Source organism: Haliaeetus leucocephalus, unplaced genomic scaffold (assembly GCF_000737465.1).
Source record: "Haliaeetus leucocephalus isolate CR32 unplaced genomic scaffold, Haliaeetus_leucocephalus-4.0 Scaffold848, whole genome shotgun sequence".
In the NCBI taxonomy this organism is placed as follows: Eukaryota; Metazoa; Chordata; class Aves; order Accipitriformes; family Accipitridae; genus Haliaeetus; species Haliaeetus leucocephalus.
In genome coordinates this window covers 18,840,947-18,863,825 of record NW_010973284.1, presented here as the reverse complement: position 1 = coordinate 18,863,825, position 22,879 = coordinate 18,840,947, and the positions used below count along the sequence as shown (strand labels likewise).

Genomic DNA, 22,879 nt, shown 5'->3' with positions numbered 1-22,879 from the left:
GAAACAAGGATAGCCAGGGCTGCACTGAGCTTGTGTGAATCTACGTGTTCTACATAGTCATACTAAGGATAGTGCATCTGGTTTCTTACTGGCAGTTATCAAATAATTCTGGTAATTTCAAGGAGATGTTTCTTTTTATTTTTTAATATGTTAGAAATTAATTTAATCCACTCATCAATCATATATATGTCCATGTGTGTGCCATATTTTGACATTATGTCATGTCAGGATTGTTTATGTGGGCAGAGCTGTAAGTGTTAACAGCAGCTATAAGATTCCTTGTTTGATTTCAGCATATGAGGTTATTTAATCTTGGGTTGAATTGACAGTATACGTTTCCCCCAGATTTATCTGATTCCAGTCAATTCAGTGGAATTCAGATCCTGAAAACACTGAGTGGTTATGTTAGGTAACATACAGAGTTGCAGAAATTTTTAACATCCACTATGATAGTTAAAAGATCTTGTTCATTATAACTGGGTCTTCACTGTCCCAAGAGCCACTTAATCTTTTTTTTTTTTTTTTAAGGTGACGTAGATGACAGTTTGAAAAGAAACAGCGTACAATATACAAACCTTCTGTCCTTTTCTCTCACCTTCTTAACTGGCACTCATTACTCTGATATATACCAAGCACTCTCAAGGAGTAAAAACAAGGCCAACCCAAATGGAAGAGTTTTCTTTCTTAAGACTCCTTTCAGGCAGTTAGGAGCAGAAGACTCATAGATTTGAACTTTGTGTTCAGTGGAGAGACAATGTAGTCAACAGAGATGTGGCATAGTATGTTCCCAGAAACCAACACTGCTGAGCCAAAAGGCAGTCCTTTTCTCAGCAAGGTGAAGAGTCACCAGAATCAAATGGATGCTCAGCAAAATGTCTAAAAATGTGTATTGCTTCCATATTTGGAAAGTATATGTCTTCTCAAAAAGACATAGATTGAAAGTACTTTCAACACTTTTATGCTTAACATGATATATGTGTGATATTCATATCCAGGGGCTTCTGCTTGCATAGGTTGTTCTATGGTATTGGTACCAGAGTTGTGTAAACATTGCGAATATCTGAACTTCTTGATTAATAGCTTCTTAATTCAGTTGAATTTCCTGTTCTGCAAAGATGAAAGATCTTTTCATTAATGCAGGAAACAATTACTGCAGTTTACATAGGTCAATTCATGCTTTTTAATACAAAGCAGCATTACTGTGTAAGCTGCTGCCACTGGGTACCATTATGCAGTGAAATCCATGTAGGAGTGCATTTAAATGGCACACCTTATTTTGGTCTCACAGAAGAAAGCAAAACTGAATAGTTTTCAAACATATAAATTTTTTCCCATTTAAGTGATATCATCAGAATTCTACCAGGAACTGGCAGCACTCAGTAAAGGTTAATACAGTTGCAGGAGATGATAACATCTACCAAATGTCATCTTTGTGCCCTAAATATAATACACATAACAGATATTACATCTCTCCCTGTAAGTTATTATACTACTAATTTGTTTCATGTAGTCAAATCCTTTTAAGGAAGTGAGAATCAGGTGGCCTCAGAATGCAACATATTAGCTATATATCAACATTAACTCTCTCTGGATAATCTAATGCTGCATGGTGCCATAATTTTAAAAGAGAAATACATTTGCACTTCACTATAGAATTAAGAACAATGAGATACTGACTACACAGAAATAACATTTCAGCCTTGAAGCGTTGTCATTATCATTTTTTCTAAAAGTAAACTTTAAAGTCCAGTTTCTGCAGTGATTTAGAGAGTGGCTTATTTTTATTTGTTCAAAGAGTTTATTTATTCCACATAAAGCAGTTGCACTTTAGGCTGGTAAGTCTTTACAAGACTGGTGCAAGACTGGCTATAACAGAAGATGAGATGTGCAGTGTTGTAGTGTATGATTCTGGCAGCTGGATTCCTTATGTACAAGAAAGTACCATCAATTGGAATAGGAGAGATGGTCTTGCATTAGAAATATGGTATTTGAACTTCATTCTGTGGGAAATAGGTACAAAAACTGCACACATAAAGCACCCTGTAACTGCTATCGGGGTATTGCCTGGATAAGAAATGAAGGATCAGGCACTAGAGGTTTTTTTCTTAATTTTTCTGAGGATGCAAAGATTAAAGCTTCTGAATAATATTCAATTTTTTAGAGTTTTTAATCTCCAGTTTTCCACTAGTTATTAAGTCCTGTGAGAAAGTATGCCAAGTCTGTGCAGCTATGTTGTGTTATATATAATAATTGATCATCATGTATCTGTTTCAGATTTTAAATCTTATTGAACAAAGCAAGTTAGATGCAGTTTATGGTATACTGCTGATCCATGGTTTGTCCTTAGTGTAGCAATGATGCGGTGTATCTAGCAGCTACGTTTGTTTCTATGGCAGCAGATCTCTTGCCATGTCTCTCTACAGGTTTTTTCTTTATAACAACAGACCATTTATACAGTCTAACACTGCTTAGTGGCACACAACTGCTACTGCCCAACTCGCCATCCTTGCTAAAAATCCACTCTGTGAGCTTGACCTGGCAATATCCTCCTCTCACAAGTTCTGAAGTATTTTAGTTGTGTTAGTTCCATGTCCAGTGTTGAATTAACTATTCGTCTTCCTTGTAATTTTCCAAATTTTTAATCCTGAATCTATTCATGTATTCATGTAGCTTTTGTATCACTTCACAGATTAAAACATACTCTCATCAGTGCCTTTGCTTTCTTCCCTGCCCCCTCCCAATGACAAGAGCACATTTTGTATCTTAACTATGGAGGAAATGAATTGTTTTACAGTGACCCTGTATTCAATTATTTGATGAATAATTGAAGAGGGATTAAGAAAGCACTGATTGTACTAACCATCTGCCTACTCTACTTGATAAACATCATGTACAAATTTACAAATGATGATTTTGTGCTTTGCTAAGTGGTACTTAATCTTCCAGTTTGGAAAGCACCTTAAACTTTCTCCTGACTCATTGTTAGAACTTCCTCCTGGCTCGTTTTCTTTTCTTGTGTAAGGGTGGGGTTTTTTTGCTAGCTTGTATCTGAATTCTTCTACCTGCATCATAAAAAAGGTTAGTGAAAGGAGGACTCTTTCATAAATCTCCTTAAAATGATAGCATTTTAAGAAACCTTTTCCTGTGGTCTGCCTTGGTTTAGCAGATTAGATCAGTCTGCAGTCTGTTAGGCATACAGAGCTCACAGCATTTTTGTTTTGTATAACCAAGCAGAACGTGATATATAAAGTCTTAGCTGTCCTGATCATTTAAACCACATGCTTCTCTTCCATTTTTCTGCTCATTATTAAAGGGTGGAAACCTCATTGTCTCTGGTAGTAAACCAAGGCATTAATTTGGCATCAGACACATGGTAGTTCTTGCAAAACTAAAACCTAGAATTGGTCAAAGCCTACAACTATTCCCCTGCCAGGTTGGCGCACTCTCAGTGTTGTGAAATAGGGGGTGCTGGAAACACTTCAGTGAAAACTCTCTTCCCTGATAAGAGTGAAGATAATTGTCTCAGACTATACAGAAAGATAAGTACCAGAGGAGACTGCAACTGATACTGTGCAGAGGATTTAGCTAATACTTCTTTTGGGCCTGGGAACAGATTTTCAGCCCCTGGTGATGCTCTGCTAAAAGAAATGTACACCTGGCACTCTGCTAAGTATCCACACCTCTTCTGGTCTAAAGCAAACAAGTTCCAGGGTGACTAGCCCTCAGTGCGAATTATGTAGCTCAGACAATGGACATCACATGAATATGTATATGCAAAAACACCAAGAGGATGCATACTGAAGATTTTGATAAACATAGGCTATACTAACTATAAAAACATTATAGCTAGTTTTAGGGAAAATTCAAACGTGGCTATTGTTTACAAAGTGTTGATTATATTGTTATATACTTTACAGGTAAAGCTGTTGCTCCCAATTGTGTGATGTTAGTCTCTTAGCAGAGCTAGTTTTCTGGCCTTAGTACATTGTAGTAACAGACATTGTAATCAACAAGCTCAGTTTGAAGCAGGAAAAGAAATAGGGAAAGAATCAAATTCTGTTGATCACATTGCACCCAGATATGCTCCAGTCTCCTTTGAATGATTTGGTGAGAGAGCAGAGCTTTCCCTTATGCATCATTTAGTAGCTGCAGAGACTTCACAGATCCACAAATCCCTATGAGTCTCATTTATCTCTGAGCATCACTGGAAGAGTAATACAGCTGGAAAAATCTGAATGACAGTTGGCCTTTGAAGATAGGGAGATTTTTCTGGGGGCGGGGAAGGGGGGGAGAAAAAAAGAAAAAAAAATTTTTTTCCTTTTTTTTTTTTTTTTTCTTCTCAAACATAAGAGGTGCTTTCTAGGTCTGAAGAGACTTGCTTGAGTTCTGGATGATTTCTCATCTTATCTCTTGTTTTTAGCAGGGCTATGCTGGTAAAGCCATGGAACGTCCAAGTTTCCTATTATCCTTTATGGCAAACCACTGGAGGAACAGATTTCTTCCATGGGAGGTATAACCAAATGATGTCTTTATGCATATTTGGAATGCCTGAAGAGATTACTGCAGGCAAAGCAGGAAAATTTTAGAGGGAGTATTTGTAGCCTTGCCACAATTTGTTCCTTGATTTAAATTATGTTTAGCTTTCTCTTTCTAAAGCCTGGCTTGAGTACATTAACTTTGTGTTATGTGTGCATGTGTATGCACATGTGTGCAGCTGGAGTTCCCTTACTTTCATTTTGAATGTGCAGTATGGAGACACTTGTTAGTTTTGTCCAATGTTTGATACAGTCTGTGCTATAAGGTTTGTGAAGAGATTTTATTCACAATTTTATGAACCAGGTTTGTAATGCCTTTAAAATGTTCCTGCCAAATTAGCTGTGCACTATTCTGTCATACAAAAGGTCTTCATAAATCTATAGCAACCTGATTACGGTACAATCTTGTCTTATGTGGCTTCTTATATCAAGACATCTGAAGGTATTTTAAAATTGAGCACAGAATAGATTTAAATTTCAGTTTAATCACTCATACCTTTGAAAACTCCTTTGTGTGATTAGATACAGTCATCAATCTGGATCACAGTGAGCTCTCTTAATTTAGTGACAGTGTTGCTGTAGCCAGAATGGTCTAAGAGAATAAGATGAGGTTTGTCAGTAGAGGTAGTTTCTCATCTTAGATTGAGTTTTATAATATAACCTCTACATCAAAGGTATCCTTCACAGGGGGACTTCATTTTTAGCTTAACTTTAGATGTTTAAAATGTGCCTTTTAAAATGTTTGAACTAATTGTCTAGGCCCCTTTGTAGTCCGTGGAAGGGGCCATTCCCAGAGGAGAAGTCATCAGATTTGTAGTAGATGTCAACTTTCAGCACAGTCATATCCTAGCAGCAACTGTTTTACTCTCTTGCACTCCTTCCCAGGGTCTCTCTGAGCCATACCTGGCCATGGCTGCCTGTAGCTTTCCCAAGCTACCAGTACGTGTCCTAGAGGGTGGGACACCATAACCTTGGTCCCCAGCCCTCACCCTTCACACAGCCTCATTCAAGGCAGTTGTCTGCTGGGGCAGGTAACGGGCTGCCACACCAGCATCTGCTCCTGGCCAAAGGAGAGGCCTCTCCTGAAACTGCCTGCTCATGCAGTGGGGTCAGGACATTCTCCAGTCCCAGCCACAAGCAGGGAGCTCCTTCAGTCACCACAGAGGGAGGAGCAGCATCATAACTGTATGTACACTTCCCTTTCTCTGAGAGACAACATACTGTTTTTCAATTCTCTTTTGCCCAAGGGCCCCTGTCTTAAATTGTCATGAAAGCCCTGGGACAGAGATTGCCAAGTGACCCAGATCTGCACCACAGCATGGGGTAACAACAGTCAACCCCAGCATGCCTTCGCTGGGAGCGTGGCACATGTATGACGTTGTACCACTGAGCAGTGCAGTGCCTGGCTGGAGCCACCAGTGCCATCAGCAGCCCAGTCCCTCCACCACCCCAGCCGAGGCAGGTCACCTGCTAGAAGGACACGCAGCTACAAGGTGGCAGCCTGCACAAAGGCCCAGGCACACGTGGGAAAGCTTCTTGGAGTCCATTTGCTTTGCTGCCATGTATTGCAGGGGCCCTGCTAGTCCCTGTGGTCCTTATTATGCCATTGGCAATGTCCATGCATGCCTCAGCTACAGTGGTGTCTTCCATCCCAGGCACTTAGAGCCCTGCTGTTGTCCTGTTTCAGGGTGTTTCAGGACAGCCTTGGAGACTGCATTTGCTGTTACATACCTTGTGCAGCTTCTAGATAAGACTGTTTTTGACAGCATGCTGCTAAGTGTATGTTGCCAGCGAAGGGTGTATGTCAGCTGATGACTCCTGCATCCTAACTTCTTCCCCTGGAGAGAGCCCTTCCTCTCAGGTTTGCTCCCGACATCTGCCCTGTTCTTGTTCACAAATCCAAGGTGGGCCTCACCGTGTCTGGCAGCTCTACCCAACACTAGCAAGGTGGTTTAGAGGCATTAGGGGCTTAGCAATGCAGCTGGTCCTGCAGAATGATCTAGCAGACGTGTCCTCCCATGGCCTAAAGTTCCCAATTCACTTGCTTCCTTTTTTTGTAAAGTGTTTTTTGGATAGACAAGCTTGTCTGGACACTGTTCCTCATAACTTCTTATAACTATGCAAGGTTTTCAGGTTTCCCACTGATGACCACTTTTACGTGTCATGAGATATATAATATTGAAAAATAATCTCAGGGGGAATGAGACTTTGTTTCACCACAGAGATGACTGAACATCAGTGAGGAATTTTATCTTTATTTTCATGATGTTAGCACAATAAACTCACACAGTAGCATTGATCTGTACTTATTTAACAAAATACATTTATAGCAATTTACAAATTTTTTTCCATTTGAAAACATTGCATAACATTTTATTAAACACAATACTTTATATAGAGAATTCTCATTTAAAAACATATTTTATTTTTGAGTATTTTCTTTTCTCAGTAAAGCACAGCCTAACAAAGAAATTTGTGCCTGTTAGCAAGTAAGAAAATCAGAACGCTAAGAAGATGTCACCTGTCAATTTATTTGATTAATTTTAAATTAAGGTATCAGTGGAATGTAAACAAAGAGTAATTTTTACAAAAGGCTCCTTATCAAATATACATGCAGAGGTCTGAGTTCCAATGTATATATTATTACATTTCTGCTCTCTAATGTAATATAATTTGATAAGCCATTATTAAAAAGAGTAGCCTTTGGCACTTTGAGTAAAAAAGAATATATCAATATTTATGTAAAGAACACAATTTCAATGATTACACAAGAGCTTTAAAATCTTTTGTTAAGAAATAGGAAACCTTAGGAAAAATATCACACTGCACTTGAAATAGTGCAGCAAGTTTTAGAGTAATAAAAGCAACACATATGCCAATATATATCTGACTAAAACCAAGGAATAAAGAACAAACACTCCCACCAGGAATCCTGCTGTTTCCAATACAGCTAAATTGCCAGAGGGAACATTTTCTAATCTTTGCTTTATTGCCATTATTCTCCATTTCAATTTCCCATTATTTCCAGGTTCATCTACTTATGTTCTTTTCCCCTGCACTTACAAACTAACAAATGATTGCATTTTATTTCCCTGCATTGATAGGCCAACAGTGATTGTATCTTGCCTATTCCTTCAAAGCTAATCTTGCCTGCTTTATCACATACCTAGATTAAACTAAATCCAAAGGGTTTTGTTTGTGACAATCCACATGTTTGTAATTCCTAGGAATCTTGTACAAAATTTGATATTAAATACCAAGGACTAAAGATTCATCCTTTTAAAAAGAAAAAAACAAATCCTGACTTGTAAATACTAGAGTCTGAGAACATATTTCTAAAAAATTACTCTTTTTTTTTTTCCCCTGGCATCTATGATTATTTTTCCTAGCTAATGTGCCTTAAACTGTCTCTTCAACATACTGTGCCTTTAACATACACAATATGCTGCAACCCTACTGGTTAGCTTCTTACACGTAACCTGCAGAATACTTCCTCCCAATCACCAAATGTATGATGGGGTTGTCTTCTGTTACTAGCAGGAAAAGTGCCATCATTTCCTCTAAGGACCAACACCTTTCCACAGCACTGGGTGAAGGGCATGTGAGGGAAGCATTGCTTGACAAGGTTGGCTGACAGCACTCAGCTAAGCCTGGAGCACCTGTATAACTGGGAAGGTATAGAAAGCTTTCCATTGGCTCTGAATCCCTTCTTCTATACAGATTAGCAAACACCATTTGCATACTTCTGAAATTACTTAGGATTGGGGGTGGGTTTGGGATTTTGTTTTGGTTTTGAGGCTTTTTTGTGGGTTGTGGAGGTTTGGGCTTGGGGTTTTTTGTTTTGGTTTGTTTTGGTTTTTTTTGGTCTGTGTGTGTTGTGCTATTTATCTTCTTGGGATGGGATGATTCTTTCTTCTACCTCCTACTTGGCTGGGGTAGGGTGGGCTTTTCCTCATAGTTCTGTGGGGTAGGGTCTGTAGACGGGTTCTATGTAGTATGTATCTGGTTCTCTGATACCCTACATCAGAAGAGGACTTAGAGCAAAACACTCCTCTCAAGAAGCCAGAGAACAGACCTGATCTGCTACTACTTATTCTGTGAGGGACTGCTAAGCCATTTCCTCCCCCTCCTAGCAGGGGAGCTGGGAGGTGTCTGATTGTAGTTCTCTTTCAGGTGGAAATAATGTAGAAGAGAATGAGGAGCTGCACTGGGCAAACACTGCCTGTGGCTTCCTTCATGGTTTAAGTTATTTAAGTCAGAGCCAATTGTAATGAGGCATTTCTTCTAGCATGCCTGGGACATGCTATGCTTATTCCTTTCAGAGCTTATCCTTTCAACAATTTTTGGCAATGGAGATTTTTAGCAGGCAAGTTCTTTCATTATATCCAAAGCTCAATTTACTAAAATAATCCATGTTCTCTCAGGTGGAGAGACCCTCCATATTCTTAAGTGGCAGTGGTGGGGAAAAAAAAAAAATGCTTAAGAAGGCTCTGGAGGGTGTCTCAAGGGAGGTGAACAGTAGTAGTGGCACAATGCAACACTCATTCAGTGATTCTGCAATACCGAGGCATTCCATTTTTAAAGCGAAGCATAAATCCCCTAAATGATGGTGATTGGGGTGAAACTTGTGATTGTTCTTGTGGCATACTAAGCAAGTGAGGTGAATGACTGCTTCTAAGTGTGAGCTATGATATTAATTACTGTCTCCTTGGAAGCCGGTCAGGAAAGTGGCCATTTATTTTTATTTACTCAGGGTTCATCTTTCACATTTGCACATCTTGCAGTTATTGGTGTCCTGCATTATATGATTAAAAACTAATAGAAAAATGGAAGGGTTGCTGAAGGACAGGATAAGAGGTTTAAAAATGTAAAATGTGAATTACTTGTAGTACTTTAAAAGACCCCTTAAAAAACATAATTTAAAACAATTCTACAAGTTAGCCCACTAAGAAGCAGCCTCTTCATTAGTAGCACCTGTTCTTAAACAAAAGTTGAGCAGTAGCAGCAAAACTATTCAAAATAGATAGTTATTCCATTCTAATAGAATGGCACCCACACATTTTTTGTTGCAGTAGACATCTTAAAGAACTACACAAAACCTTTGCAATCTTTGAATGTGACAGATCCACTATAACAAAGCTGTAAATATTTTCTACGCTAAATGAATGCAGCCAGCATCATCATAGTATTAGCAATATTACTTTTAAAGTAACTGCACATCAATATGTCATGTGTTTGTAGAATCTAGTAAGTATGCAATTTTTCAAAACATGTAAAGTTATCAGCACCATCCTGTAGTAAAGATTTGGTGCAAATTCTGCAAAGGTGAATATATACCACTGATACAGCCTTTGCTGTGAAAAATTCAGTCGATTTTGGACACAAATATAAATAAAAAAGTTGACACATTCAGGAAATAAAGTGTCTGTGTTCAAGACCATTGTTTTGATTGACATCATCACCCCCTCAGATAAATGTTTTGAGTCTGAAGAAACAAGTTGCATGAAAATGTTTCACATTAGTTAGGTTCTGGCATTGTGCTTTTCCCCCCACCACACGCTTTCCACAGGCTCATGCACATTGCACATCAGCAGTGTTCAACAACATTTGGGCTGCTGGTCAATAATTTGGCACATCAAAGCTCAAAACAAAGAGAGCAGAACCTGTGTCAAGATGTGTTTACTTTGTGGTGGTACGGACCAGCTGATATGTCTCCTCTCAGTCCTTGTATGCTCGTGTGGGGGATGTGCCTTTATAGAAGATGTTTCTGGTGTTCTCTGGACTGCTCCCTCTCTCAGGGATTAAAATGATGTTGCCTTTTCTTCGAAGTGTTGAGTCCCGGCTAGAAGAAATGGACAGAGTCTCTGAGCCAATCTCACTTCCCTCCACTGGCGTGACTCTTATCGTAGTGATTCCATGATGGTGATGCTCACTGTTGTCTATGTTGCTCCTTTTCCTGTCACCTGAACCATAACTGTCTTTTAAGGAGTCACAGCTCTCAGAGTCCCTGTTAAGATCATTTAGCTCATATGTCTGACGAAGGGTGACTTTTTCAGGACCTTTCCATTTCCATGACCCACTTCCTTCACCTTCTGATGGCATCTGAATTACAGGTCTGTTATTTTCTGGATGGGCCTCAACTCTGACAATGCTACTTGGCTCATGGTCTGTCAAGGTTTTATATCTGATGGCTCCTGTACAGGTGACTGTGCTTCCCTCTGAACTCTTTGGACTGCCCTGAAGCACTCCTTGCTGCTTAGACATGGCTATTACTTGCATGATTCTTGGCTGGCTGTTGCTTCTACATGCAACACTCTTCTCGGCAGCTTTCAGCCATTTAGCTCTAGCTGAGCTACTTTTGGGCGATGTGTTCACATTCTCCTGAGTCTCTTCAGGAATATGTACTAGCTGGGATGAGCCAGGACGTGACTGAATAGAGACCCTTGGCCCTCCAGAAAGACCTGAGTTGTTACAACCTGGTACACTGCCAGGTTGAATTTTCAGGTATTGGCTAGTTGGGCCATGATGATCACCATTTACACCCACTCTGGAGGGTTCTGAGCTTGACCTCATTTCAATAGCCCTTGGTGGTGACTGGCCAGATTCAGTCTCTATTACTTGCAGTGACAACTTTCGACTTTCATTCTTGTTCTTCCACTGGGAAAGCAGCTGTTTGGAACGGGCAGAATCCATTGATGCATGTATTGTTGCATTTCGTCTTGCTGGATCTTCCAAGGATGGTGTGTTGACTCTTGGCAAAGTGTTGCTGAAAGTAACCATATTTTCCTTTCCCATTGGGCTTCGTGGTGTTATTATTTCTACATCAGCATTTGCTCTCTTGATATTGGTTAGAGACCCTGAATCTCTGTGGTTTCTATTCAGGATACTTTCTGTACGGTGAGAGACAATGCCATCACTGCTGCTACCATTTTTGCCTGGCAGGATTCTGTTAGCATCTTGGCTGAGGTCTGTCAAAGACCTTAGAGGTTCTCTGTGAAAATTTGGGTGAAACACATTCTCGTCACTTGGTAAGAAATTCCCCACAGCATACAGGCCCTGATATTTGAACAGAAGCATCAGCAATCAGTTATGGAAAAAAGAGACATTTTAAGGTATTTTAATTATATTCTTCTGCCTTTAAATAAATATTGAGTGATAGAATTAGTCCAGCTTAACTGACAAGGTATGCTCACTTTCCTTTCCTCACCAGTATATCCTTACTCCAAATTCTGTCCTCAGTCTAGTACATCTAGATATGTATGCAGTAGGCTCAGTAGGACAACTAGGGCACATAGTTCATGGCAATAGATAGTTGAGGAAAAGATTTAGCCTCCTTCAGTTTTCTTCATTTTATAAAGCAACAGATACAGCTGAAGAAAGAACGTTTTGTTATGTAAATAACAAAGTAAATGTTTGCAGTCTTCTAGGCAAAGCTATTGTACAGCTACACTACTGTCTGCTCTGTTTTACTGAATCTTGATACAGCTTGAGTTGTTCTCTGCTCTGTGATTCTGCCCTTTCTACTGCATAATAACCATGTAATACAATATCTACATGATAGAACAATTTATCAACTTTAAGTCCATTGCTTTCCAAGCTGTGCAGAACTGTAACAAGATTTAGTCATACAACATCTTCTTATTCACCACTCACTATAAAATGCTTTCATTTTAAAAAGACTCTACTGAGAGAGAATATTCCATGAAAGGGTCAAATGCCTGACTCAATCACTTAGGTTACTTGTTCTTTACACTCCTTTCAGAGTTATTTGTAGTTTCACATGATTTCCCCTCCCCTTCCTCTTATTGGTGTGTAGTTTTCAGGGCAGATTTACTGACTACGGATATCCAGGACAATGTACTCTCTGATGTATGTTGTCATGCAACAGTATATGGAGAAGACCTAACAAAGAGCATACTTGTTTGTGGATTTCAAACATGGGAAAAACGGCTCCATTTATGAGAGTCTACAACAGCTTAATCATTTGAAATAATATTCTCAACAGAGTGCCTTTCTGCTCACAGTGCAATCATAGAAACTGACTTTAGTAGCTCATGGGGTTTCTATTATCTACCCTGGTTGCTTTTTCTTCTGCCACTGTGAAAGCCATTTTCCCCCCAGTCACCTTTGTAAACTCTTTGCATGTACCTTAGATTATCTTATCACAGAAAAAAGGGGGATAGGATATGACCTTATTTTAGTATTATACTAAAATTCATCATTGACTTCTTGGGGGTCAAAAACATCCCACTGGCTGTTAAGACTCTTCTGTACACCTGCCCATACTGGAGCAAAAAAGTTGTCAGTAGAAGTTACTGACTGCTCACAGGCACCTGGGTTGACACTGTGCTGAACAGCTAGGGCAGCAGCAGTCATGTTGGAGGCATACTGAGAGCAGCAAGCAAAAGCAAATGGTGGATGAGCTTCCCACTGACAGACACAAACAGGCCTATCCTACTACTCCCTTACAGGACCATTCTGAGGTGCTCCACCTGTTTCAACCAAGTACAGAGGAAAAGCACAGGAATAACCCGGCTTGGGCATCCTATTTCCCCCGCATAATTTCCCGAAGAGCTCCAAAAAATCATAAGGGTGTAATATTGCCTTTGATTTCTTGTAGGTTCAGCAATTTACTCAGCTGAGTTGCTGCATATTAATTCAACCATTTTTTTGAGATCATAAAGCTAACATTGGCAATATAAACTCAGGCTGGCAACAAATACCAATTAATCCAATATTTTTCTTGTGTTATACTTGTAAATGTGGAGTAGAAAAGATGAGTATCTTTAAGTATTTAATGAAGCACATAATGTCAGAGCTGTTTCTGTATACAATGCTAGATCATTATATACCACTTTATGCACTGTTATGGCACTTTAAATTGAAATACATATTTGCTTTTTCCTGTTTATTTTTAAAGTGATTATCCCTAACATCATCATCTTCAACACATTTTGACTATATTTTTAATTATGGCATATGACCATGATGAAAAGTTTTCATAAAAAATACCAGTACTCTTATTACAGCCCTTTCAGTTTTATTTGCTAAAACTTAACTACATGAGTATTATATTTACCAAATAGAGAGCAATTCCTCCTCCTATGAGAAAGCCACAGTAAACATCAACTGGATGATTCTTATACTGGGTGATACGAGTCAGACCACATATAATTCCACAGATGATAAAAGCAAAGACCAAGAGTGGTTTCAGAAGTTTTGAGGAGTCTGTTAACGTAGAATTGAAGTACATCTTGAAAAAAGAAAGAAATGAAGAAGCAGTTGAAGAAACTTAAATTTACCTAAGAGGATATTAATTTCTCATATTCAATGTTTCTTTCACACATAGATCACTATTACACAGTAATATTGCAAATGATAACTTTGATTTTATTTTACAGCCCCATCAAAATTTGCTCACTTACTGTAGGAAGATCTGAAATCACAAGGAATTGACATCAATAATTGACATCAATTAGGATAAGGATTTTATGCCTAAATACCGTTCACAGTCAGAACCTAAATGTTCTGTAAATGTGACTAAGGAGCCACCGCTTCTGAAATACAGAAGCCAGATGTCATGCCAGATGAAAGCAATAACCTGTTCTAACAAAAACTACTATCAGATGCTTTAGAGAGCCATTTCTCAACTGGGGGCCATGATGTCAGGGAGGTCACAAAAATTAAGTGGAGGTTGTTCATCAGTATTATTCCAGATTTCGGCTTTTCCCTGGGCAGAATAAATAGTGGCAAGCTCCCAGTACATGCACAATTCCATTATCTAATTTGATTAAGTGGTTGTTATTGTTGTTGTTTTCCTCTGATTTTTACAACATGTGTGATGGAATCACCTTTTTTTTTTTTTTTTTTTTTTTTCTTTCTTTTTTTATTATTTAAACTTCAATTTGAGTGGTCACTCATGCAAACAGTGTAGCCCATACTGAAGAAATGTCATTGGTCAGATGTAGAAAATCAGCTGTGATTGCTGCAGCATGTCCTTACAATTCCCTGCTAGTTACTGATGGTTTTTATTCACTTGCATTGCAGTAGCGCCTTGGAGGCCTCTGGGAGTGATTGTGCCAGTTCATCCATGCTGCACTTCTATGGAGGTCAAATGAAACTACATCACATAAATGTTTGTTCCTTAATGCCTGAAGTTTAAAAGCAGTGAGTCAAGTAAAAGGTGGCAATAAAGAAAAGGCATAACATATAAAGGTTAATTGGAATGGTAAGTTAAAATATCACCCTGTAAGACAGATAAGCACTGCATTTTATATGTGAATAATATGAGGCATCAAATATACTTTAACATTACACTTTTTGTTGCTTCTTAACAAAGGATGTGAAGCAGTTGAATCTTTTCTGTATTCTTAATAGAGCTGGTTTTATTTCAGCTGTTAGTAGTTTTATTTTGCTTTCAAACTGGGAGGATAAAAACTTTTATCTATCCAGGATATCCAGGCAAGACATCACTTTACAATATACAGCAAATGACTTTCTGACTTTTGTCTTGTATAAATGAAAATAAACAGAGTTGGTTACTCACCGAAATGTACACTGCTGCAAAGGCTGCCAAGGTGGCATGTTGAGAAGGGAATGACTTTCTGCCAAGGAAGGACACTCAAATTATGCTTCTCAGTTCAAATACAGTGTGCTAGTGTTCACTTGAAAAAAACACTGGGTGGTACAATCATTTTCAGCTTACACTTCCTAAGCAATATATGATCTATCAGAAACATTTAATTTCTAAATTTCTTTTCTATAATCTGGAGAAAGGACCAATGTTAATGAAATTCTCTGTTTTGAAGTAAATATTTAGCATGAAATTCTTTTTGTGTACTAAGAGAACAGTAGGAATGAGCTAAAGACAATGCTTGATTGAGAGAAATATCTATGAATTTATTTCAATAAATAAATTTCCATAATAACTTTTCAGTAAGTACCTAATTATACAACTCATTTAATGCATGAACCTTGATCTTTTGATTATTCTCACTGACTTCCCTTGGACTCTTTTCAAAGTAAGGACTCATACACTTTGATAGTCAGGCCCTAACTCCAGCAACCGAATTAATCATGTTCGTGCCCCTGCTTTGTTGCTCTAATAATGAGGGGATGACAGGGTGACATTCTTCTCAGAGAGGCAAACTACATCTTTATTTGCTATGTCTTCAGGTTTATTTTTTAAATTTCAGCACTTTATTACACGATAGGAGTGAATGGAGCCAAAGAACATGGAGAGGGCATTTTAAGAGTTACTGGGCCCCTTCCAGAAGCCCAGAATAAGAGGGTAAATGAAAATACATCCAAACTGTGTGAGGCAGTAGGGAATATCAGGTCTATACTTGAAATTGCTGAGGGCCTTCTGCTCCTATTCAAAACCTGGGGACTTGAGTGATGTGTACTGGGTCTTGAGTCAGAAACTACGTATATGAAAATTAAAAGTGACAGCTTAGCTTCTACTTCTCTGACCAAGAAAAGGAGGTGTTGTGTAAGCTGCAGCTACACAGAACTATCACGAGACCCTCTAACATTTTAATGTTATTCTTCTTATAGACCCATTTCAGTCCTCTAAAACAACAAAAAAAAAGTGATGGGAACATGAAGGAGACATTTTTATACAATAGAGGGGAAAACTTAGCTGGGGCTGGATTCAGTAACACCTCTTTTATGGCTTGTAGAAGCCCTAAAAAACTTTGATGACCTCTGAGCTCTAGGAGTGAGTAAGATGCAGTGAAGATGTATAACCGTTTATATCCGAACATTTATCTCCTTAAAATGGCATGGACATGTAATGTGCTGGCTGTCTTGGTGAAGAAGGGTATGTCTATCTTCCAGCCACTTTCACCTGAGAAAGCTCAGCTTAGGATAAAAACTTGAACAATCATTCAGCTTCGCAGGTGGGTCTTGCTGTCCTAACTGGGCTCCAAGTATAGCCATTTTCCTAGCAGCACCTGAGTTAGCTAGTTTAAAATAGCAAAGACTGAAACATAGTCCTTTACCTTTAGACAAAGACGTTTTTCTGCAAAGCAGCAGAGTCTAAATTATTTCTAAATTTCTTTCCTATGCAGTTTGCCTTGTCTGCTCTAAATAATTCATTGGCAATTAAATGTGTCATGTAGTTCAGTGTGAATGCCACACTGCTGACCTGAATTTGAGCCCATGGCTCCAGCAGGTTCATGACTGGCCATGATGAAATCAGCATGATTCCTTTTTCATTTGTAAAGACAGACCTAAATTATTATTATTATTATTCTTTTTTTTCCTCCTTCCCCCCTGCCCCCCCAAACAAACCTTTCACAAAGAGTATCTGTGAGGAACAAGTTCGGGGTTGAGGACAGGAGGATGAAGACATGAAAAAAAAGTAAATGTTTATATTGGCTAAAGTCCTTTACCCTGTGCAGCTTTTAGTGGAAGCATAAATCTACTTACCGTCTCTGTGGAGCTAATGTGTAGATTTGATTCTATGAACTTTAGTACAACTCAGAACTTAACCTTAATTTGATGGCGTTTTTGTAGTATATAAGGTGTGCCACTATGCTACAGTCAATTTTCTCTTTATTCTTTTTCCTGTTCATATGCTTTCAGGGCAAGCACAGCATGTTACAGACTACATGCACTCTGTATACTCTCTAATGGTGACACTGCTTTTGTTCCTCTATTTTTTATCTTTTAATCTAAAATTAAAATAATTCAAGCTAAAAATATGTAGCCTTTTTGTATGGCTCTGTATTGAAAAGGTGAACAAAGGTCTCAAAGAAAACATGTCCCAAACTCAGATGACTGTGTATCATTCTAAATGCTCATGCATGAGGATGTGTAGAGGGGGAATAACGATGAGAAAGAGTCATGCTGAGAGAGAGAGTCATACTGAGTCAGAACATCAGAAATTACAGAGGATAGAGAGCTCACTGGAGATCTGAATAGAAATTACTGAAAAGGCTCTTTGAGGATAAATAGACGAAAAGATGGACAAAGGAAACCACTGGATATTTGGGGATGTTGCACAAAATTATTTCATATAATCAGCTGGATAATTATGTGTGTTCTTCTCTGTACTTTTCATAGAGGAGTCTAGAGGCAAATTTCTGGAACCAAAGTTTCTGGGAAGTACAAATAAAAAATGAAGGCCATTAGCAATCCCAGAAGAACAAGTCTTTTACAAGCTGAAATTATTGAAGTCAAATTAACCTCCTGGGCTGGAGAAGTTATACCATAACTCCTATAGTAGATGACTGAAGGAAGTATTGAACCAGTAGCAAGTTCTGATCACTTTGGTGAAGTCGAGATAGGCATAAGAAAGCAACAGTTTAATAAAGGAAAAATGCAGTAAAATTGAATTAAGGAGAAACTGAGGGTGCCAGAATATTATAGATCACCAAATGTATCCTCTATGATGGGAATCAATTTGAGATATCAATATATGATCATCTACCTAAAGAAACAGAAACACACAAAACCTGATTGGTTAGTCTTAATATGTTACAACTAATTTCACTGTTTTTTGGAAGTGATGATATTTAAACTTAGGAGTGATCAGCGTTTTTGGAATGGCTACAGGCAGTCAATTCAGAGCAGTAGGCATCATATTTGAGATGAAAATGAAATGAATGAGATGTAATCTTTAATATTTTTCTGCCTGCTCATGTGTAAAGCTACACCGATTTCCCTGGGACACCATGTAGGTGCAACACACTGCTTGCAAACGTCAGGCTTCAGTGGCAGTATCCCAGAAACAGCAAATGGTTATGGGAAAAGAGACAGGGCTCTTGTAGGCTGATGTAGTAATTCTGGTTACGCCTTTCACCAAAATTATTGTCACCAAATTATTTGGGCCAAACAGAGCTACAATCCTTCATTCCAGCTCTGGATCATGCCCACATATATAAATTGAAAAGATACGGCAAATTAATCAATGCTAATTATGAGTCTTAGCCCACTAGACATATTTAAGACCAAATACATCAAATAATTGAGGGTCTTTAAACATCAGTAAAATTGGTTTCTCCCAGTGAAAGGGGACAGATTATGACACTTGCTGGAAGATACTTACAAAGTAAGTGAGTGATTTCATGATTCCCAAGTGTGTCGACCATTGAAATAAATGGAAAGCAAACAAACTGGGGGAGAAGTGCCTTAATACATAGACAGAACGTTTTAATAATATCCATGTGACAAAAATGTAATGCCATGAGGCATAAAGTTAAAACAGAAGCTAGCATCTGGGGCTGTATACAGAACAAGAAAGGAGTGCAAAGCTTTAGTGAAGTGGATGTGACAGAAGTAACACAGCTTCATGTCTGCTAATCAGGTACACAGACAAATTATGCAGCTGAGTCAGAGACAGAAATTGTAGTCATTTCAAGCATTCTATAATTTTACTGTAACTTTTTTGGAGAGCAGGAGATTTTAAAAAAGCACCAAAATTTTGAAGGACTGCAAAACATTCAAATATTCAATGACTAACAGGCAATAAAGGTTAACCTGGTGTGGAAAAGATATGGAAGACTACTATTGTAGTCAGTGAAGAGCTTCACGATTTCTCAGTAGTGTAGTGCTTATATTTAGGTCACTTCATACTAATGAAGTCCTTGAACTAACGAGTAGCAGATGTATTTGAACAGCACATCTTATTGACTTATACCTTCAGATTCCATGTTTAAATCTATGACCTGTCATCAGTAATTGAATTATCACTATTTTATCACATCAAGCTTGTTTAAAGTAAGATATATAGTCTGGTTTATATCTCAACTGATATGCATGTCCAAAACCTGCTATTATAAACAATATTAATTTCTCCCCTGGCTATCTAAGTACGGAAGCTAAAGACTAAATGATCAGGGAGGATAAACCACCAGTTAGAAATACCATGAAAGAAAAGGCATGTATTTGGGAACACAGAGATTTGCACTGTTGTGGCCTTTCCCCTAATAAAGGGATTTTTTCAATGCTGTCAATGTAAAAAAATTGATCAACTAGAGAAATAGAAAACAAATAAAATCCTCCCACAAATCCCCAAACCAAGCCTCACAACTAAGACCAAAATGCCAGAACAGTAATGTATGTTAGTCAGAGGTCTCAGATAAAGTACTTGAGTGACTTCTTCCCCTGCCTGTTATGGGGTACTTACCCAGGTCCCACTGGGAAAAGAAGTAGAAGCTATACATATTAGTAATTGTATAGGAAATTGAAAATAACTAGCTACTAACGACTGTGCTTCGGAATCTGACAAAGTCTTCCAAAGCCCACTGTTGGCTTAATATCTGTGAGAGACTGAAAGAGTTAATGTCTCAAACATTGTGGTGGGGCAAGTTCTGCTTAAAGACAAACCCTGCACAGCAAGGAACCAAGCTGAAAAGCCCATCAGCTCAGACATCAGCAACAGGAGGGGGAGGGCGTGCTGGAGGGTGCGCAGCTCCCTGTTCTGATAAGCTGTTCTGATACAAAGATGAAACAATGGCCAGGTCTGCAGGGAAGGAGAAGTTACTCCCCAAACGACCCCCAAGCCCAAAGGCTCACAAACTGCTTATTAGCCTGATGAGTTTGGGTGCCTTACCTGAAGGAGGGGCAAGGATGATAAAAGGACACAAACTGAAGCCCCAGATGGGCAAGCCCACCAGAACTGGACCCCTCGGCTGACTGAACCAACGCTGGACCCAGGACCAGTGAAATCTTTCTCTCTTCCTTTTTCTCTCTCTGTCTTCTTCTCTCTTTCCTTTTCCATTTCCACAATCCCTACACTTCATCCCTTTAAGACATAAAACTGTTGACTGAGTCTGGGACTAAGAGTGGATCCAGCTGCCCCTGGGCCCTTCTCTGACGAGGAGTCTAGAAAGCAAGGGGGTCTGCTCTGAACCTCATGACTCAACAGGAGGGATCTCCTTATTCCCTGAATTGATGTATATGGTTACCCTGGGTTATACAGTTTACAGAAGTAGTCTTATGCCAATTCCTGTTGTGAGAAACCCTGCCACCTACTATCATGCCTCCCCAGTTCAGTTTGCTTTTGTCATGAATAAAATCTTTAACTGATTGTTTGGTGTCATTTCACCTTAATTTAGCCCAAAGGAATTTTGAATTAAACACAACTCCCTGGTCTATCCAGTCTGGGTCATGACAGTATCTTTCTACAGAAAATTGAACATCACTAAAAAGGCACTTTTGCTCTCACCTTTGTTATAAAAAACTGACAAAATCATTCAGACTTTTATCTAGGAAGAAAATCTTGAAACTGGGACAGAAAATAAAAAATAAAATGAATACTTAAGAATGTACACAATGAAGGATAGAACCAACCTTCCAGCATTGATAATATTGAGATCAGCTCCTGAGCAAATATCTTCCACAACATATGAATTCTCTGAGCAGGATACATTTAAGGATGTATAGTTAGGCTTGCAAACAGTCAGGAAATATGGTGCCTGATATCCTGTTGATAGCTGTATAATATCAGTAACAAGAGCAGTAGCACAAAGACCAAACACATGAACACCTAGGAAAGAAATCAGTAGCACTTGTTAACTTTATTATATGCATGAGTTAGATTAATTCATTGTGACAAAATACATTCAATGGAATTCTGGTCGCTTGTGTCATTGGCCTTGAGAGAATTTAACTGAAGAATAAGATGCTTTTTTTTTAAGAAAACTTATTGCAAAGTTGAATTCTTTAATGTAAAAAATTAACATTATTTATGCTTGTTTTCTTCCTGTTGATACTTAACATTTCATTTTGATGGCTTGATGTCCTCCAACATCCTTTCATAAAAGTGAACTATGCTGGAGCTGCTTCAATTTGGAAAGGAGTTTTCTGAACTGACTAAAGGACAGCCAACTCTTTGAGGAGAGCATATATGTGCTTATCCAGTCCTTGGACTTGCCCACTGGGATACAGGCTTTTAATAACATGGACAGCTGCCCATTAGATCGCTGCTCTGAGGACCTGTTCTCTTTCTACCACCAGGGACTCATCAGCTCGCAGTGACTTTGGCTACCTTCACACCTCTGATATTTCTTGAGTACCAAGTCCTTGCCATGAGCACAAATATTTAAGTCTTTTTCATAATTGATCAATGTTTCCGTCTGGTTAACAATGCCAAATTCACAAGGCAGTTGAAGTAAATGCAACTGTTTTACTGGGCATTTTCAACTGCTTTTCCTCTAAAGATTTACTTCTAATTCCCTACTTGTATTCATATAAATAAATTTATTTTTCACCTTAACATTGAAAGAATGCTAAGGTCATTAAAATATGAAAGAAACTGCAGATTCAGAGTATGAATCAGGAATTAAATCTATGCATCTTTGAGCTTGTCTTTTTTGGTGTTGGAATGGGATGCTGTACAGGAGAAGTGGAGAGCATGGGCTATCTTTACAGTCCTTCTTGCTGATATTTTAATCTGCCATCCCCTCTGCTGACTTCCTCACTGCTGCTCTTAAGAGGATGCTTTACTGGTCATAGAATGTATAACCTCTCTGTCATTACCTCCCTGCTTGCCAGAATACAGAAAGCTAGTGTATAGTCCTCCTACCAGATTTTCAGTCTGCTGTCCTGCAGGTTGTCTTAGCCTAGGCTGCTGTCTCTAATGAAAGATTTCTGGAACAGAGAAAACTTTCCCTTTAGCCACTCATTGGTAGAGGAAATTAACTGCAAGAAGGGGAACAAAGTCCAGTTGCCTTTTCAAGTTCATTTTTCATAAATGACAACTAAGTAAAATAAACCAATTCAGCATGACCCTCTCTAGATTCTAGCCCTTTTCCAAGAGGTAGATATACACATTCCAGAAAAAGAATGTCAAATCTACTGAGAGTTTCTGACAAGTTTTTACTGTTGTGCTGAATACTATGTCAGGTGGGTTGAATCCTTATGAAGACAAGCAGGGGAAGCTATACACTGAAACCATTAAAAGGAAGCTAGCTCAATGTGGGCAGGGAAGGAAAACCAAATTATTCTTTTAGAAACACTGACAATAGTACAGGAGAGGAAAGGGAAAACGGAGAGTGTAGATATTGCATTACTGAGTATGGGGCTGCTCTGGTCTTTTTGTGTTTTCTGGCAGAAGATCTATGCCAGTGACAGCCCTGCACTGTTCTGAAAGGCTGTTTCAGAGAAAGAAACCTGCATGGTGAAAACTGAATGTATATGGAAAGCTCTTCTTTGTGACTTAACATTTGAAACCCACCAACAAATCTGACAGCTCTTCTAAGAAAAGAATTGAAGTTGCATCCTCCTGCATTAATATTGGCCTCTGTTCCAATCCCATTTCTTCTTTTGGACAGGCAACAGTAGAGAATTCCTTCTCCTATCATTATCTGCAATGACAAAGGAGCCATTAAATTAAA

At 38.7% G+C, this 22,879-nt stretch overlaps 1 protein-coding gene across 1 annotated transcript in view; it reads right to left on the bottom strand.

Moving 5' to 3' along the window:
- Positions 1-8,656: 8,656 nt before the first annotated feature.
- LOC104841243 (lipid phosphate phosphatase-related protein type 4) overlaps positions 8,657-22,879 on the bottom strand; it is a 49,643-nt gene continuing 35,420 nt past the window's right edge. The window contains 5 exon segments of the mRNA XM_010582764.1: positions 8,657-11,591; positions 13,615-13,788; positions 15,082-15,139; positions 20,835-21,030; positions 22,720-22,849. Coding sequence (XP_010581066.1) covers positions 10,254-11,591; positions 13,615-13,788; positions 15,082-15,139; positions 20,835-21,030; positions 22,720-22,849 — 1,896 coding nt within the window. The 3' untranslated portion in view covers positions 8,657-10,253.